Source organism: Candoia aspera, chromosome 4, assembly GCF_035149785.1.
Source record: "Candoia aspera isolate rCanAsp1 chromosome 4, rCanAsp1.hap2, whole genome shotgun sequence".
Classification (NCBI taxonomy): domain Eukaryota; kingdom Metazoa; phylum Chordata; class Lepidosauria; order Squamata; family Boidae; genus Candoia; species Candoia aspera.
In genome coordinates, this window is record NC_086156.1 from 24,725,128 (window position 1) to 24,745,294 (window position 20,167).

Sequence of the window (20,167 nt, forward strand, 5' to 3'; positions counted from 1 at the left end):
TGAGCATTTTCCATTGGAATCTTTATAGTTTTTCCTGTTCAATAGCAATAACTTGATTGAGCATATTTCATTTATATAAAAGAATTAAGCCACTTAATATTAGCAGAAAACAAAGCCTTGCTTTGGATTGCATGTAAAGCCTGGCACTGAAAGTTTGTTTCAGCTTCAAAATTTAAGTAGTATAACAGCATTCACTCTTTTCTAAATGAAATCTGCATGATAAAGTTGGTGATCAGAGCGTATGACAAGAGATGTTACTGAATAATAATTCTTCATTCTGATTTTCATTCATTTGGTTTTTCACGTGGTTTTTCTATGTCCCAAAGTAACCATACTGAAGCAATATAAAAAACTCTGATAACTATCTTCCAAATCAGTAGATAATTCTTGTGTCAATATTAATTGCATGCAGTTATTTTACAGTACGGAGCTTAATTCATCCTTTTTATTTGTGGATTGGATTGGGTGAATTAATTAATTTCACATTCTAGCAATTTCATTGGGGGGGTGGTTATGAAGTCATGGAGACCCTACCTATGGCAGTAGGTATGAACAAAATTGGATTTATCTCTCACCCAAACTTTGTTACTTAAAATTCCCTCTTATTTCTAGTTTGAATCACCGGGACTCGGACTCAGCAGCAGTAGGCTTCGTACCACCCTGAACAGAATCCAGGAAAGCTTGATTGATCTGGTAAGTCTCAGGATGTTGCTAGAATTTTTGCAAGAGGAGAAAAATGGGAAGACTATTGTATCTTCAAAGTTATCTTGACAAAATATGGGGACTTAAGAGTATTTTATATCCACCAGAAAAAACAATTTTAAGAATTTTTAGACACCCTCTGAAAATGCATGTTACCTTCCCCTTCATTCTACTTATACAAGTAGAATTAATTTCATCCTTCCTCTGTATTTTATGTTCATGAACAAAATAAACCTGTGATGTAGATGCTATGTTGTAGTGTACATCCTTAGATGGGAAAAACCCTGATGTAGATTAGCTCCTTGTCCAGATTTGAACTGAATGTAGCATACAATAATTCTTTTGCATTAAATATTGTGTCTGATGGGTTTAAACCATTTTCTACCAACTTTGTTTATAACATGGCTTTGAAACAATTTGGGAATCCCTTAAGGTTACTAAAAAAAATTGCAGAAGGAAGAAGTCAGATTTCTGTGACATACTGGTCACAGAATGCCTGTTGATATGAAAGAGAATAGCAATGACAGTAGAAAAAATATGTCATTGAATTCTCTCAAAACTGCACCATCAGTGTATACTTTTGTGGATTGATTTAGTTACTCAATAAGGTCTAGTGAGTTTCTTTGATGGAAAGCCCTTCTGTTACATTGTGGTGGCTTGTGTAACAGGTGACCTTTAATTACATTTTGGTGATGGAACATTTTCCCTTTATTCTGTGAATTTGCAGTGTCATCATTATAGCCTTCTCTTACCACAAACTGTCAGCCATGATGACGGAAACAACTTTACTACCATGAACAGTTGGAAAAATAGGTTTCTAAATTTCTGTTTTGTCCCCACTCCACAAAATTGGGCTATCATTTCACAATGATTGACCAATTGGGAAACTGGACATTTTCACAATTCACAGGCAGTTTGATCTATCAAGGAACCAACTCAGGTCTTAGTAAAACTAGTTCACACTTTGATATGCAGGAATATATATATATATTTTAAAAATGATATTATATAATTTTAAGAAAATATGATAATATTACAATATATTATAAACATTTAAAGTAATAACAATATTTAAAAGGTTTTTTACCAGAATTGTAGAGCTGATAATGTAGATAGTTGATGCATAAGAATTAAATTTCATTGAAAGGTAATATCTAGAGATATGAAAATTGTTTGGAGAGGTTTATTTAGCATAATTTTCAAGATAGTATACTATACCAACAACAAGATTATAACAAGAATATGTATTTGTTTGTTTATTATTTAAATTTAATGGCCACTGATCTCAAATACATGACTCTGGCCAGCTAAACATTTTTCAAAACAGCATAAGACATAAAAAAAACCCAGGAAATAGCAACATGGATATTGCCATAGCCAGGGTAAAAACAAACTAATCAATATCAAATCAACATAACAACTGTATGAGCTCAGCCACACCTCCTGACCCCCCCCCCCCCAAGCCAGGTGACAGAACCATGTCTTTAAGGCCTTGCAAAAGGCTGACAGGGTCAGGGCCAGTCTAATCTCTGGAGGAATGATATTCCAAAGAGCAGTCACCACGACATTGTTATTGTTCCGTTATTGTTGGGCTTGGTTTTTATTTTCTTTTTCCATTGCTTTTTATTTACTTTTTTCTAGTTTTGTTTAAATAAATAAAAGTGTATTTTTTTTTAAAAAGGTGGTATACAGATGTAATATAAAATAGAAATAAAACATGACATATATAACTGGAGTGATGCATTTTAAATATCTGGCAAAATAAAGTCCATTTTTTCTAATTCCAAGAAGATAGTAAAGTTAGTGACAGGCAACCCTTTCTGGGGAAGGAATTTCACAAATGAGATGGAATCTGTGAGAAAACTGTCCCACAATCTGAGCTCAGATGGGGTGGGACCTGAACTAGATCTTCTAGAGTTGACCTTTGCATAATGGATGGACCAATTTTGGACCAATGGATGGATTTTGTTGGGGCTGGGACAAAAATAGTTACCTCAGTAAAACATGCAGTGAGATGAGAGGGATTGTTCTCCTCTCTCTTCCCAAGAGTCCTAAAATGTCCCAAAGTAGATTGCTACAGTGCATGGTCACCATATAGGTATCCATGATGGTATTCTCCCCTCTTTTTAGTGGAATTAATTAGGTCAGTATTATGGATCCTTTTGAAGGAAAACCCATAAATGCAACAAATCAATGAAATCAGGGACATCCTACTTTGGACTAGTAATAACAGTTCCCTCACTAGTTCTGATTCACTGCTATTTATTGAGGAGATGACTGAAATAAGACCTCACAAATTCAGGTCATGTTCTAGATGGAAAGAGTATAGAACTGTTGACAGTACCTATTTGGCCCTGCATTTAATTTTCTTTTTCTGATGAAAGGAGATTGTTGCCATTTTGAGCAGGGCTTTATTAAAAGATATATGTGTTAATGATCTTAGATAATTCCCAGAATTTTTCAGATAATATATACACTAAGTTTAGAAATTGCTGGGCTGGGATATGACACTGCATTAAGCAGGAGTATAAATTTTGGGTGGGCCCCCTAATGTTCAGTCATGTTGCTCAAAGAAAGCTCTGGGGCTGCTGAAAAGGGGTCTGCAGACAAATATAGTCCTGTGGTTTCAGTTTGCCCTTCCTGAATTCATCAGGGCAGGGGCATCTGCAGGAGGGATGTCAAAAAAGGCAAGATGGTGGCCGCAGCTGTGCAGTCAAAGCCACACCTTGGTAGTGCAGCTGCAGTTCTGAGATTGCAGCCACCATATAAGGTTTTTCGACACCTTCCCCCTCCCCCCATAGTCAACTCTGCATTAGGAGCTGGGTTTAATACAGTTCTCCCTTTCCACGTGAGCGTGGTTTTAGAATCATGTAAATATAGACACCCACTGAAGATACATCAGAACTGGCGATCCAGAGGGAAACTCTAGAGAAGATAAATGTGTTAGACTTTCGACAGCGCTTGCTAACAGATCTTTGCTATAAAATCCTAATGTTTCAGATTGCAGTATAAAACATGACGAGACTCCATGTCTTTGTTCTTCATTAAACTACTCTAGGATGAGGAGTAGAGGAGCTGCAGCACAGGGATAGACCATATTCTTTGCAAACGGATGGGTTTAGATTTAAGTCCTGTATGTATGTATGTTTGTATCTCTCTCTCTCTCTCTCTCTCTCTTTCTCCCTGTTTTTTTTTTTAAGAGTACACTAATGGATTGACCACTTTCTCCCTGAGACCCTGGAATCTTTCCTTCAGGTTTGCTGGACAAATACTTTCACTGACCATGCAGCAGAGTTCTTTCTTAATGTACATTTGTTTTCCTTAAAGGAAAGGTTTCCTAAAAGAAAGATTAAAGTTTTAAACTGGTAAATGTTTCATCCAGAAGCCGCTTAAGTTTGTATTGTTTATATCCTCTTCTTTTTTTAAAATCATCTAAATGGTAAGCTCAGTAAGATATTGGTTTTCCAGAGTGTATTTGTGCTAAATACATATATTGTCATTCTGCTCACGCACGGTTTATTTCTGAGCCCATACAAAAATGAAAGCAGTTAATTGGAGTAGCTAAGAGAGAAAAGTAGACTTCCCAAGGGGGAAAAAGATTAGCTCTGGCTTTGATACAGGTGATATACAATCTTGTTGTTGTCATTTAATTTGTGTTTACTAAGATGAACTTACACCATTTATGTTTACAAGAAAAAAATTGCTCATACTAGGCAGAAATTTGAATATTTTACAAAAATCTAGAGGAAGTGTTTTATACTAACCTTAGGGTAAAGGTAAAGGTTTTCCTTGACATTTAATCCAGCCGTGTCCGACTCTAGGGGGCGGTGCTCATCTCCGTTTCAAAGCCGAAGAGCCGGCGTTTGTCCGTAGACACTTCCTCCATGGTCATGTGGCTGGCATGACTAAATGGAACGCCGTTACCTGCCTGCCGAAGCGGTGCCTATTGATCTACTCACATTGGCATGTTTTCGAACTGCTAGGTTGGCAGGAGCTGGGACTAGCAACGGGAGCTCACCCCGCCACGCGGATACGAACCGCCGACATTCCAATCGGCAAGCTCAGCAGCTCAGCGGTTTAACCTGCAGCGCCACCGCTTCCCTAGTATACTAACCTTAGTACAACCTTTGTACTAACCTTTTATTGTTTGGAGCTCTTCCAAATGTGTTGGGTATGGACACAACTCCTAGAAAACGTCCAGAATTCACAGCCAAACATAGTTTTGGCCAGTGTGGCTAGGATTATGGAAGTTATAGTTCCAAACCTCTGAAGGGTGCTAAGTAGAGAAAGCCTGCTTTATATAAACTTGCATTAATGAAAAACTACCTCACAGGTCACCCTGAATTATCAACTATAAATCTCCCCAGTTATACTTCCACTGGGAAGGGAAGCCTATGCTATTATAGCCATATGTATATAACTTCCCTTGATAGTCTGATGAATTCTCAGGTATTGAGTGAAAGTCAGTGATCTCAGTCCTGCTCCTTTTTCTGGGTAGAAAATATATATACGGAGAAGTAAAGTGAATGATCATTAGGGCTGCTACACATTTGAGGAAGTTTTTCTTTAGCACTTCAGAAACAGATCTTTGATGATAATTATGTACAGGACCATTTGAGCTTAAAGGCCTTCTGAGTCATAGTTTACAGGGGAACTAGTGTCATGGTTGGTAGGTTGTTTCCTTCATCCTTGCAGAACAAAATACCCATCCCTATAGATGGATGGGTCAACACAAATCATGGTTGCCCAGGGCACTGATTAATTTCTCAACTGCTTAGACTGAATCAAGTATTGTGAATATAGCCCAATCTGGCTTAGAATGTATAATTTTTTATTAATTGAAAATTATTTATTTATTATTCAAATTTCTATCACCACCCATCTCCCCCAAACAGGGGGACTCTGGGCGGTTACAATAAAATTAACCATTTAAAATCATCAATGCATAAATTACAAGACAGACAACCAACATAATAAAAATAAGTACAAAATCCAAGTGGCAAACATCACATTCGGTAGGGAGGACTCTATGACACCAGCCACCCCCAGGAAGAGCTATTGCCCTTCCCATCCCAGGTGAGGTGGCATAACCAGGTCTTCAAATCCTTCCAGAAAGCCAGGAGTGAAGGGGCCTGCCCCACCTCCGGGGGCAGAAAGTTCCAAAGGGCAGGCACCACTACAGAGAAGCCTTACCTCCTGGACCCCTCCAAGTGGAATTCCCTTACCGATGGGGTCCGTAGCTTGCCCTCTCTGCATGCCCAGGTGGGATGGGTCAATGTAATGGGGATGAGACGGTCCCTCAGGTAGCCTGGCCCCATGCCATGTAGGGCTTTAAAGGTCATAACCAACAACTTAAATTGGACCCAGAAGCAAACTGGCACCCAGTGCAGCTCGCGTGGCAGTGGTGTCACATGTGCCGATCTTGGGGCACCCATAACTGCCCATGCGGCCAATTTTGGACCAGCTGAAGCTTCTGGATACTCTTCAAGGGTAGCCCCATGTACAGCTAATTGCAACAGTCTATATGGGAGATGACCAGGGCATGAGTGACTGTTCCGAGGGCATCTCGATCCAGGAAAGGGCGTAACAGGCACACAACATGAAGTTGCGCAAAGGCCCTCCTGGCCATGACTGCTACCTGCTCTTCAAGCGGGAGTTGTGAATCCAGAAGGACCCCCAGGTTCCACACTGGTTCTGAATGGGGCAGTGCTGTCCTGTTCAGACTAAAGGTAACCAGGCAGATTTAATATCAAAAATACTCTTTGTTAAATAACTATTTACAATAAATAAGTCCTTTGAATCAGGAAAGAACTGGAGTCAGTCAAGACCAACTGGGCAGCAGCAAGGAAACCGGCAAGACTGCAGAAGGAGACGGTGACAAGGCAGCAGAACAGGACTCTCCAACGGAGACTAGAAGACTGGGAGAGACTGGCGTACAAGGTGCTGTTGAAGCTGAAGACACCGGAACTCAAACTGGAACACTACTTGAAGTAAGCTGACTCTGGAACACTGGAGGGGGCGGAATGGATCCCCCTGAACTCTTCTGAAGACTAAGGACCAGGCTGGACTGGACACTGGGAACTGGAGACTCGGAGCAAGGCTGAGAACTCAGAGCACAGCTAGACTTGGCTGGAAGCTCTGGACTTGACTGGATACTCTGGACTAAGAACTCTGAGCAAGACTGGGAACTTGGAGCAAGGCTAAACTCGACTGGAAGTCCTGAACTAGACTGGATTCTCTGGACTAGGAACTTGGAACAAGACTGGGAACTCGGAGCAAAGCTAGACTCGGCTGGAAGCCCTGGGCTTGGCTGGATTCTCTGAATAAGAACTTAAAGAGCAAGGCTGTAGACTCGGAGCAAAGCTTGACTTGGCTGGAAGCCCTGGACTAGGCTGGGTTCTCTGGACTGGGAACTCAGAGCAAGGCTGGAGACTCGAAGCAAGACTGGATTTAACTGGAAGCACTGGACTGGACTGGATATCTGGACTAGGAACTCAGAACAAGGCTGGAGACTCGAGGTAAGACTGGATTCAGCTGGAAGCGCTGGACTAGGCAATGAACTGGGTTCACAAACAGATAGATGTGAAACTCCAGAACAAGGCTGAGCACCCAAAACTTGGCTGGGCTGAATTGAAGATTCACTGCCAGACAGGGAATTGAAGGCGCACTGAAGCTGCACTGGAGACCTGAGGCTAACTGGCAGTCTAGAACCATTGCAAGGCTTCACCAAAGACTCAAGGTGAAACTGTAGACTGGAGGCACGGCAAGGCTGGATTGGAGATACTGGAATCAGCTGGGATCTTGAAGGAAGGCGTGAAGCGCACTTGGAACACACACCAGATGACTCTGGGGAACCAAGACTGGATGCAAGACTGAGGTTGCTAGGCTAGGCAATAGGAGGATCCTCAATGGCAGCAGAAGCAGGATTCAAGTCCTCTTCAGTGGAGAGCACAGGCACTGATTCCTCTTCGATAACAGACGCTATCTCCAATGCTGGTAGGAACTCTTCTGCTGATGCTGCAAGCCTGTAGGATTGGTTGTCTCCAGCTGCTTGCTCCTTGCGTGTCTGCCTTTTATGCCGATCCTTTGCGTACCTGGACCCTTCTCCAGCCAGTTGGGCTGCCTTCTCCTTCACGTGCTTTTCTGCCTGTCATTGGCGCGCACTGATTGGAGGATTCAAATTCTCCCCCAAATCTTGGCCGATCAGCACCTTAGACTCTTACTGCGCTGCTGGCTCATCTTCAAGTTTCACTTTCCTGGTTTCAGCCTGGTAAGTTTCTATTTCCTCCTCTGACTCAGAAGGAGTTTCATTTTCTGACTCAGAGGCAGGCTTGATTCTCACAAGCGCAACCCCATCCAGAACTAAAGATGACAACTTCCCAGATACTGAGGAGCCATCAACCCACAGCCACTCCGTCTTACCAGAGTTCAGCTGAAGCCTGTCGTTCCCCATCCAGACCCCCACAGCCCCCAGGCACTGAGAAAGGGCAGTCACCACATCACTTACCTCACCCGGGATGGAGATGTATAATTGGGTATCATCAGCATACTGATGATACCTCATCCTGTGGTGACGGATGATCTCACCCAGTGGTTTCATGTAGATGTTAAATAGGAGAGGAGAGAGAACCGAACCCTGTGGCACCCCACACATGAGGGGTTGAGGGTCAGATCTCTCATCTCCTATCACCACCAATTGGGACCGGCCCTGGAGGAAGGAGGTGAACCAGCGGAAAACTATGCCTCCCACCCCCAACTCCCTGAGCCGCCCCAAAAGGATACCATGGTTGATGGTATCGAAAGCCACTGAGAGGTCAAGAAGAGCCAGGATGGATGCACTACCCCCATCCCACTCCCGCCAGAGATCATCCATAAGCGTGACCAATGCAGTCTCTGTCCCATATCCCGGCCTGAAACTGACTGGAAGGGATCTAGATAAACTGTTTCATCCAGAATCCTCTGGAGTTGCAATGCCACCACCTTCTCAACCACCTTCCCCAAGAAGGGAAGGTGGGAGAGAGGACGAAAATTGTCCAACAGAGTAGGCTCCAGTGATGGTTTCTTGAGGAGGGGGTGCACCAGTGCCTCCTTAAAGGCAGCCGGAACCACCCCCTCTCTCAAGGATGTGTAAACCATCACCTGGACCCAGCCGCATGTCACCTCCCGGGCTGCCTTCACCAGCCAGGAGGGGCATGGGTCTAGATGACATGTGGTGGCCTTTACAATCTGGAGAATCCTGTCCACTTTCTCAGGTCCAACAGGATCAAACCGTTCCCAGATAACAGGGTATGTTCCCTCGGCATCTTCTCAGACTGTGCCCCATGCTTAGAGTCCAACTTGGAACGGATCTGAGCTATTTTATCCTGCAGATGCTCAGAAAACTCCTCTGCATGGCCCTGTAAGTGGGCCACTGAGTCCACCTTACCTAAAAGAGATCACGTAATTTTATACAGGGCCGTCGGGTAACATTCTGCAGATGCAATAAAAATGGAGAAATATTGACGTTTCACCACCCTTATCGCCACAAGGTAGGCCCTAATAGCAGCTTTAGCTTGTGTTCAGTCAGATTTGGTCTTCATCTTCCTCCAGCGGCACTCTAGGCGTCTCTAAACTCTGTTCAATAATATTGTATTATGCATTTTAGTTGCAATACTTTGCACGATTGCTTTGAAGTAATCCTTGAATTCAACCATGCTTTCACCTGAGCAACTATATACAAAGAAGTGCATCTCTTTTATGTAACTATAGGCAATCTAAAAGAAAAATCAAAGCACATTACAAAAATGCTTGCCAAATTTATTAAAAGGTTTAGTAAGTGGTCAGCTAGGGTTTGCATTAGTTTCAGTTTCTAGTCTGTTTGCTGTAGCAGTTTTAATAAGCAGAAAATAGTCCCAGCTACTTTTCCGACTTTTAGAGATGATTTGTTCATATGAAAGGTCTAAGACTTCAAGCAATCATCTTTACCCGCTCGATTCCTTAATTTCCGAGAAATCTTTCATTGGTAATGACGTCTAGCTATTACCTTTTTGACCAACTGCATTTTGGATGACTTCCTGCTCCGTGTTGACTTTGAATTGTTCTATTAAGTTTAATAAGGATAATTTTGCTTTAAATAAGGCAAGTTCTTAAGTCGTTCTGTCAGAAGCCAAAAAGGAATCAGTTGCATCAAACCAATTTTAGAGCCATTTTCATTTATGATTTAAGAAAGTTTGGCATATTGCTTTAGAATTAATCAAGATAAACATTAAGGTCATACGTGCTCAGGGAAAAGGTTTAGCATTCACTTCTCAAAAACAAAAAGGACATAAATCTACTAGTGAACATTTTAAAGGAAGCTATAGGAAATTAAACCAGTTCTTGGGTGTTAGCTCTTTAGCTGTTTTTCTGGATCTGAAAAGCTATCTGGTGGTTGGGTGTATTTGATTAGCCTTGATTATGTCTTATGTGTGGAGAGAAGAAGAGATGGTGAATTGGGAGTATTGCCAAAGCTCACATGTGGATGTGATTTGGGTTCCCAGCTATTCCCTGGTAACTCTAATTACAAGATAACATATAGCAGATCTATTGAATATCTTGATTAAAGATGGTGGGACTGGGCTAGAATGACTAATGGTCTTACACAGTTTAAGGAAGTGCATAATCTTATCTTCCATGAATTTATCTACCTGCAGCTGTTATACAACTGGGCTGTATGAAACATCCAGTAGCAATGTACTGGGGGAAAAATGTTTCATAATTTTAAAATTCCTTTTATATCATCTATGTGTAAAGCAATAAACTGGGTTGTCAATCCTCTGCTGTGAGTTTAAGGCCATGGTTCTCCAAGGAATCTATGAATATTATAAAGATTTTTAATGGGATTTTATTGGAATTTTATTGTGTTTTTATTTGAGTTTTTATTGTATATTTATTCTGTGTTATAAACTGCCCAGAGTCCCTCTGGTTGGAGGAGATGGGTGGTGACAAATTTGATAAATAAATAAATATAATATTTGCCTCTTTTATAGATTTTATAGCCAGTTTGGTCTAGTGGTTAAGGCGACAGGCTAGAAACCAGGAGATGGTGAGTTCTAGTCCCACCTTAGGCATGAAAGCTGGCTGGGAGACGTTGGGCCAGTCACTCTCAGCCCAACTCATCTCACAGGGTTGTTGTTGTGGGGAAAATAGGAGGAGAAAGGAGTATTTGATAAGTTTGCCGCCTTGAGTTATTTATAAAAATAATAAAGGTGGGATATTAAAATAAATAAATAAATAAATAAAGTATACTGGAGTGTAGTCAGATATAGAATACATTCTTTGAGAAACCAGACAGAAATGTTAGTTTATCTAGACTGAATATAATTAGGATTTTGCAAGATAATGGGTAGCCTTGTTTCCATATTTGGCAGAAAGATTTAGAGAAGGGAAAGATGTATCTTTTGATATCTTCCTGGCAAAACCAAGACAATGGCCAGTTAAATGATTTGCTGATTTCCCTGAAGACAATTGATGCCAGTTCAGAAATCAATATCCTCTCTGCAAAAAAGTGAACAGTTTTGCCTCTTTTAATGAGATTATAAAACAAACAACAATAAAATAAGCACATAGGGGTGTTTTTTAGTACTGATGGAAGTACTTGTGAACTATCTTGGTTTCAGTGCAGCCTCTGAATTACAACATTTCAAACAACTTGTGTTTTGAATTAAAGTTTACAGTGATTTATTTGCTGCAGAGTTATTAACATGTCTGTGGTTTCAAATAGTTCAAGTGTGGGATTAGTGAGGGATTGTGAAAGGTGAAAGGTCCCCTGTGCAAGCACCGAGTCATGTCATGACCCTTTGGGGGGACGCTGCTTTCGCAACATTTTCTTGGCAGACTATAGCACGGTGGTTTGCCATTGCCTTCCCCAGTCATCGCCTTCCCCAGCAAGCTGGGTACTCATTTAACAACCTCGGAAGGAAGGATGGAAGGCTGAGTCAACCTGAGCCAGCTACTGAGAATCCAGCTTCCTCTGGGATCGAACCCAGGTTGTGGGGAGAGTTTCAATCGCAATACTGCCACCTACCACTCTGCATCACATGAGGCTTTTAGTGAGGGATTACCCAACCCATAATTTTGCATCTCCCAGGGTGCTTCGTTCAAAACGGCCATTGTCCTGTGCAACATCATTAATGAGATGGGAGAGAGTCTTTCCCAACAGCGTGCTGGAACAGATCCTTAAAATCACAGAATTGTAAAGGTAGAAGGGCCATTTAGGCCATCAAATCCAACCTCTTATTCAGGCATCCAAACTTAAACATCTCCAACAGATGACTATATAGCCTCCACTTAAACATGTTCAGCGAAAGGGAGCCCACTATAACTCTGGGTTTCCTGTTGTAAGCTAACTTGTAGTTTTGAATATGATCTGTGTTTCTATTTAACTGTCAGTGTAGATGGTAATGGCTGACTTCTAAGAATCTTCCTATATTGCAAATCATTTACTGTAGGTTATCTTTTCAGTTATCTAAAATATTGCAAATATTTTATGAGAAAGCATTATTTCTTTGTTCCTAAAGCTTTTCTTTTTGCAACCCTGGCTGGTACACCTAATTTGATCATAGTAATTGGTTCATCCCTAAAAGTGCATGTACTTCACTTTGTTGGAGCAATGAGGGAGTGAGTTCCTGAGGATGTTCCTCAGCTCTGCTGTATACATTCTAATCAGGTTCTCTTGGCCCTTACTTAAATACCATGGAAGTATGGCTTCAGAGGAATAGGAATTCCTACTCAACAAAGCCAAATTGTTATTGCTAGAAATAATATTTATGTATACAGTGCTCATAAAATGTATCAAAATTATTGGTTAGAAGGTGTTATCATTGTTATCCATAAAAGAACTTTTAGGGCTGAAGATACATAATGTTAGGTTTCTGCTAGAAGAACTGTGCTAACTTTTTTGCCCTGGAAATGAGGAGCTATGTCATTAATTATGTTAGCTCAGGGCTACTGAAAGGTGTGGATGATAGTCATCAGATTATCTGAATATTGCCTTAATTATATTCATTTGATCATAATTCCAGTCAGTTTAATTACTTCCCCATTCTCTCCTATCTCTACTTCTTTTGCAGGATGTGTCCTCTGATGCTACTGGAACACTGACTGCTGTTGAAGAAAGAAAGGAGAAAGTTCCAATGCCACATCTAAGTCATCTTGTAGTCTTGACATCTAGCAACACTCTTTATGGCTTGGCAGAGAGAGTGATAGCCACAGAATCCTTGTGCGTTAAGAACCCACAATGTTTTTTTCTGCTTCTTAAAAGCAATTGCAGGGGACACTACAAATTAACTTAGGCATCTATTAATAAGTAAAACTGGGGCAGGACAAAGTGAAGTCTGCAAACATCTTCCTGGGTCACCTCACTTAAGTCCATATACCTGAATGGTACCAGAGATTGGGAAGGTTAGCATACAGCCACTTGCTCTTCAATTTGATTAATTCCCCCTTTGCAGCCATCAGAGGCATGTATTAGGTGTTGGAACTGTAGATACAGTATTGATATGCTCCCATTCTCTGTCAGATGCAAAACAGTCAGACCCTGGTCTTAGTAAATTTTCTGTTTTGTTTCCTAGGGTATTTTTAGCTGAACAGTTTGAGTTCCTCCAGTCCCATCTTGATGCTGTAATGCCTCCAGCCAAGAAGCCTTTTCTTCAGCAGTTCTATTCACAGGTCAGGATTCTGCATACGTTTGTTCTTTTCGGTAATTTTGAGTGTGTTGTTCATTGCTTTTCTTAAACACCTTCAAAATGCGTAACAATAATTAGTGCCAGTTACTTAATATAATCTGTTTCTTAGTGTAATTACTCCAATAGCATTTGAAAAAAAGTTGTTTAACTTTGTGTTTCAGACAGTTTCAACAGCCAGCGAACTACGGAAACCTATATACTGGATTGTAGCTGCTAAAGCAATTGATTATGAACAGATGCTACTTCTGATGGCAAATGTGAAGTGGGATGTGAAAGAAATCATGTCACAACACAATATTTATGTAGATTCGCTCTTAAAAGTAAATATTTTTATTGCTTCATATTTAAAGGTTCCTAACTAAGAAAGAAATTATTGATATAGCAACTTCGTTACAGATTGAGAGCAATAAGTTCTTCCTCTAACAATTTGCTTCCTCCAGTTTGCTTCAATTCTTACCATAGCAAAAAAAAAAAAAGACATATTTCTCTATCCATTATTTAAATAGTATGCCAGGATAAGGGAGGACTTTCACCAATGTTCAGTTCTTGAGTAGGGATATATCCTGAACAGGGACGTTGTGGTATTCTTTTAATTAGAAATACCAAGAGGTGGTCTCACATGATAGTATAGAGAAAAACACATACCAAGCCACATATAATTTAATTAATATTCATTGCTGCCAAGATCATCTCCGATTTCTGCTGAAGTCAATCTACTGCAATTTCCTTTTTCGACTTTCCATTTCAGTATGAGTTTCTGTGAGTCTGCCAAAGAATGTCATTGTTTGCAGGCTTTCTTAAAAGTGTTAGTACTTTTAAGAGTGCAATCATGAACATATGTACTCAGGAGCAAGGCTCAGTGATTTCTGCGGGCTTACTCCTAAATAAATATGCATAGGTCTGTAGTGTTTCTATATCTTTCTCCTTGCATTGCTTGGCTAAATGGCATGGACTATGATTTGCCAAATAATCAATGAAGTCTGTCTGTCTGGTCATCTGTTTCCCCATTCATAGCTGTTAGTACCAAATAAGCTTTTATTCCCAGTGAATACTTCCCATTTTAATGGTTAATTTGACACCCTTTGTAGCTGTTTGCCTGAATGCTCTGAGGGTTTCATACTAGGGTGGAGAATAGTATGTATATTCAACTCACTTCTGTATTCAGCTGGAGCCCTGAAGTGGAGCTGTAGTTGTGTTAACATGAATATAAGTATAGTTTTCCACATAATCTGGGACATAAATAAAGGAGGGTTCCAGGATATGTACTTGTATTCAGATGAAGCACAGGTTCAGCTGCCTTTTAGATCTCTCAGCTGAACAGATTGGAGAGAATAGGGAAGAAGGCTGCATGCGTGTCTGGTTTTCCATCATGTTTGAAGTTCTCTATACATTTAGCCAAGTCCTTGAGGAGAGTCTCAGGCCAAAGCAAAAAACAACAACAACAGGTGGTGTGGGTGTCCACAGTATTGTTTGGATTCCTATTTCTAATAGAAATATGGTTAGCAAATATAAAAACACATTTTGTAAAATTTAATATGGAATAGCAGCCCTCTTGAGATTAGATTGGCTCCTGTCCTATTGGTCTCCTGGAAAGCCATTAGATCCTGGTGTTTTCAGAGAGCCCTGTGATAATAAAGACCTTCTGCAATGGGCTTGGATGTTGTAGCTGTTCTTGGATGTTGTAGCTGTGTTATTGTTTATTGTTTATATTTTAATACTGTATTTTTAGCAAGATGCTTTGAGCCTTGTTGGACTGAGCAGCTATACGCTGTAGTAAATAAAGAGGTAAATAAACTATGGGCAAATCTAGGTCAGTAGAAATTCGCATTTAATAGCCTGGATGCAAGTTTGTGCAGTCTCATTAGACTTAATTGATTTCATGAGCTATATGATCAGGATGTTTCCATACATAGATGATCAGCAGTTAGCACATCATAAACCAGGTTTTCTCTAGGACCCTTACTAACCTTCTTGTCCAGAAACAAATTCACCCAGTGAGAACTGCCATATACACAAAGAGATGATAGGACTTGAAATCAGCCTTTCCAAACTTAAAATTTTGAGACGTGTTGCAACTTCAGCTCTGAGTCTTGCCAACCAGTATGGCTCTCAGGAATTATGGAAATTTTAGTTCTGATAAATCAGGAAAAGAACCAGTTGGGAAAGGCTATTGTAGAATGCCCATCAACTGTCTGACAGCTTGTGTAGTTTTTCTTTGTCACTTGCTTGTATCTTTTCTGCTTAGCTGTATTTTTATTGCTATGTAAATAGGTGTTTACATTTCACCATCACTTAATAATATGGTCTTTATATGATTTAGGAATTTGAACAGTTTAACAGAAGGATGAATGAAGTGTCAAAGAGAGTTCGTATTCCATTGCCAGTGTCAAATATTCTTTGGGAACACTGCATACGACTAGCCAATAGAACAATTGTAGAAGGGTAAGTGTACTTTCCAGTCCATACTCCAAGAAATAAAGCCAGACTGCTCACTTGAGGGAATGATATTAAAGGCAAAACTGAAATACTTTGGCCAAATAATGAGAAGACAGGACACCCTGGAGAAGATGATGATGCTAGGGAGAGTGGAAGGCAAAAGGAAGAGGGGCCGACCAAGGGCAAGATGGATGGATGATATTCTAGAGGTGACGGACTCGTCCCTGGGGGAGCTGGGGGTGTTGACGACCGACAGGAAGCTCTGGCGTGGGCTGGTCCATGAAGTCACGAAGAGTCGGAAGTGACTGAATGAATAAACAACAACAAAAGTGTACTTTGATACTCTTTTTGAAGTGAACACTAAACTCATCTTCGGATTTGTCAAGTAGTGTTCCTTATTCACATAGTGCATCCCCCCTTCCTATTTCTTTCTCTCTCCCAGTCTTATGATAATCATAGCCCCCAGCTACCAAAAAATTGACCACCCTTGATCAAAAATGTGGTGTTGCAGACTTATCTAGTAGAGTGTAGTCTTGAGATAGATGATCTCAAGATAGATGATAGATAACTTGGATAAACGTGTAACAACTTTATTTATTAGTGAGAAACTCTTCTACTTACTTCTACTCAGAGAAGAACAGCTGTTGCAGCCCCTTGGAGTATTTCTAGTACCATCTTTTAGAACACATATTGATTAAAACTGAAGCTCTTTAGATTCATTCCCAAATCACTTCCTTGCATGTACATTCAGAAGTAACAGATCCTATTCCAAAGCAATTCCAAGTAATTATCTTGAGTTCTTTGATATCCTTTAGCTGCTTCCCATTATAATTTGACTTCAAAGTTCAGAAAATCAGAGTTAAAACACTGAACCAGACTTCTTATCTCTCGCTTTCTTATCTGTCTAGTTATGCGAATGTTAAGAAGTGTAGCAATGAAGGGCGTGCCCTGATGCAATTGGACTTTCAACAGTTTTTAATGAAGCTGGAAAAGCTCACGGATATTAGGCCTATTCCAGATAAGGAATTTGTGGAGACCTACATCAAAGCTTACTATTTGACTGAAAATGACATGGAACGTTGGATCAAGGAACACAGAGTAAGAGCTGATCTTTAGGTTTTCTCATTAGATTGGATCTGGTGGGAGGGAAGACTACAGTGATGAAATAGTAAGCCCAAATAATTGATTCTTCTCTAATGTTTAAATAACTTTATGAAAAAGAATCTCATGACTGTTCATTTTAGTTTGCTAGTGCTGGAGCCCTAACCATAAAGATCCTACTCTGCACTAATGTGGTGCTTCCATTTCCTGTTGGGCAGCCTTTTCAGTTTGGTTCTCTGTGTTGAACTTAATGGACATGAAAGCTGAAGAGTGTGTTCTACAGCTGATAAATTATACGTGAACATCATGTGGTCAACAGGAAAACGTCCCTGTACTGTAGCTCCAGTAAAAAGATACATCAGGATGAACAATGATGTGATGCTCCCTGGTAATGTGTTAGAACTGGGGTACTACAGCTGTGAGTTCATCTAAGTTTCTGGGTGGTTACATGGTGCAGCCAAGATGTTCTAGAAACAAAATAAATTCTGTGAGCCAGAAATGTGCTCAGCTTTTCTCATTTAGCAAAACATCCAAAGGAAACTTTGTGCAGACACATTGATGCTCATCAATTAATCATCTAAGCAAGTCAGAACTTAAGCTATAAATTTTAGACATTGTCTTTGCAAGTTACTTTTTAAAAAAACTTTGGGTAATAAAGCCAAAAACCACTTTAGAAATGTAGTTTGGTTTTTTTCCTTCCCCAATTTTCTTTCAGTCTGTTTCCAAACAAAGTAGTCTATGCCACAATTTGAATAGTTCTGTTAGAGATGGTCCTTCCTTTACTTCTTCTGTTCCTGTTTTTCCTTTTGGCTAATTCTGACAGATCATTCCTTCTGTGATTACCTGAATTTGTAATCAATAAAGTTAAACTCTTACCTGCTCTTATCAGTGGATACTTGCAGCTATGCATGATTGCAATTTAATACACTTAAGTGGTAATTCTGGATTGCTGTCAGTCTAGCTAGACATTTAGTTTTCTTGGATATAAATAAGTGTACTGTGAGAAGAGCTTTACCTTGCTGCTTTACCCCAAAAGTCCTGCTTCTGTGAAGTAATCAATCACGTGCTCTGGCAATATTTAAATGGCAAGAAAGTTTTGTTTAAATAGGCAGTTGTGTCCTGGCACATCTTTAAGAAGTTTTTATAGGATTGAAATAATCAATTCATTATATACATCTCCATCTATTTCTCTCTTTTCAATTCTTTTGATCAGATAATGGCATTGCTAATTTGTTCTCTAATCCCTTTGGCAGAACTAAATTGGAAATGTGAGCAGAAGCACTAAAAACAGATTTCTTGAAACTATTTGTTTTCATAGTACTTCTTAGTCTTAAGCCAATATGACAGGTTTTTCCCCTGAATAACCTGGAAAAATAAATTTTAAATGCCTTAAGATATTAAACTATTCATAGAATTGCATGCTGTCCAAGATTTCACTAAAATTCTAAGCAGCTCCTATTAAACTGCCACCCTTGTGCCAGGATTTTCTTCAAACAATATCCAGACCACTAACAATACCCACCTCACCCCTCATCCAGTATTTCTTCCAAAATGGCAGTGAAAAATGTATTTCTTTGCTGTAACAATTTTTTTTCTGGGCAGTTCTATTCTGTTTGCTTGAAACTAAACTGTGATTTGCTTCCTTTGGCCAGGAATATTCCACCAAGCAACTGACTAATCTGGTGAATGTTTGTCTGGGAACCCACATCAACAAAAAAGCAAAGCAGAAGCTATTAGCAGCTATTGATGACCTAGATAGGCCTAAAAGATAATTGGAAAGAATATCCAGTCTACTGATTTATTTTTTATTTTTGCCTTTGTTATTATTTGACCATGTGAAACGTGAAGAAACATCTCATGGAACTACAGATGAAGTTTGGTTAAATGGAGAAAGTGGACATCCATTTCTGACTGGCTCCAAAGACACTTGAAATCAATGTGTGGTCTTCTCAAGTAGAATTCTTATGTTTATTTCTTTCTAGAAAAGGAAGACACTTTTCTACCCCCACTGCCACTTTGGCAGTATGTTTTCTTTCATGACGAGTTAAATTTGTGTTTGTATGTATGTGTGTGTGCATGTTTGTGTATGCATATATTTACACACACACACACACAAAATCAGAATAAGAAAATAAGAAAGATGAAATAATATATTTAGTTGGTGGCTTTATGTTGGGGTTATATGGGTTTTTGTTTTTGTTTTTTGGTATATTTTGTCTTTTTTGCCAAGGGGCTACTAGGTAGTTTTCTCTTCTATGCTGAGAAAGTGGGTATGAGTCCGAATAAAAAGGAGCATCTTGTATCTAGTCTACAGATTATGAATTGTGCATGTCCTTTAAAAGTGTGCAATGTTTAATCCCATTAGTTTTTTTAATGTACTTTTAAATGTAAATTCATTTCAAAACGAATCTTATCTTGTCAAAGGAATTGACCAGAAATTATGGCAAAGTAATAAACATTGGATGCTAAGAAATGGTGCTTTGGAATCTGTTGACAGCTTATGCTATAGATCTGTCATAAATGGGCTATATGGGATATCAAGCTGAGAAGGATTAAGAGTGTGTGGCTCAATCTTGTCACCAGTTGTATACACAAAGTACCTCTGTAATAGAATGTTTCTGTCCAGAATTCAAAATTTTGCTGAGTCTTCATTTTAAATATAATGAGTTGCGTTGACTTAATTTGACAGCTCCTTTGGCCCTCTTCTGAAATGATTTCAGCTTCAGAACTGAGTAAAAGGGACCTGAAAGTACAATGGACAGAATCAAAATAGGACAATGCTCCTGAAAAATTTAATGATTCTGTAGATGAAGGAATCTCAGCAGTTATAGACAGATTATCTGCTGAAAACCTCTTGTTTGTACACTCTTAAAGATGGAGGAGCCTTATCCTGTTTTCCATATAGCTCCTCTAATCTGCAACCTAACTACAATTCCTGTAACTGCCACTCACTGGAAAAACCAAGATACTGAAGGGGGGACTGGGGAGTTTCTGGATGGAAAAGATTGGTGGTAAGTATTGAGCTGCCCCCAAATTCAAAATTTGTTTTATTCTCATATTTTGCTAGCGCTTTCAATTTTACTTTTTCTGACTCCATTCCTACTTCACTATAGCTTGGACCAGTGTTTTTCAAATTTGGCAACTTTAAGATATGTGGACTTCAACTCCCAGAATTCCCCAGCAAAACACTGGCTTAGAAGAACTTCTACCCAAAAAAATGTTAG

At 39.8% G+C, this 20,167-nt stretch overlaps 1 protein-coding gene across 3 annotated transcripts in view; it reads left to right on the forward strand.

The window, feature by feature from the left end:
* The window catches only part of VPS50 (VPS50 subunit of EARP/GARPII complex), a 72,287-nt gene extending 52,871 nt beyond the window's left edge, over nt 1-19,416 (forward strand). For all 3 annotated transcript variants that reach the window (XM_063303634.1, XM_063303635.1, XM_063303636.1), the window contains 7 exons: nt 613-693; nt 12,792-12,940; nt 13,293-13,389; nt 13,568-13,726; nt 15,727-15,848; nt 16,751-16,940; nt 18,596-19,416. In XM_063303634.1, coding sequence (XP_063159704.1) covers nt 613-693; nt 12,792-12,940; nt 13,293-13,389; nt 13,568-13,726; nt 15,727-15,848; nt 16,751-16,940; nt 18,596-18,715 — 918 coding nt within the window. In that variant the 3' untranslated portion in view covers nt 18,716-19,416. The remainder of the gene's footprint in view (nt 1-612; nt 694-12,791; nt 12,941-13,292; nt 13,390-13,567; nt 13,727-15,726; nt 15,849-16,750; nt 16,941-18,595) is intronic.
* The last annotated feature ends 751 nt before the right edge of the window (nt 19,417-20,167 follow it).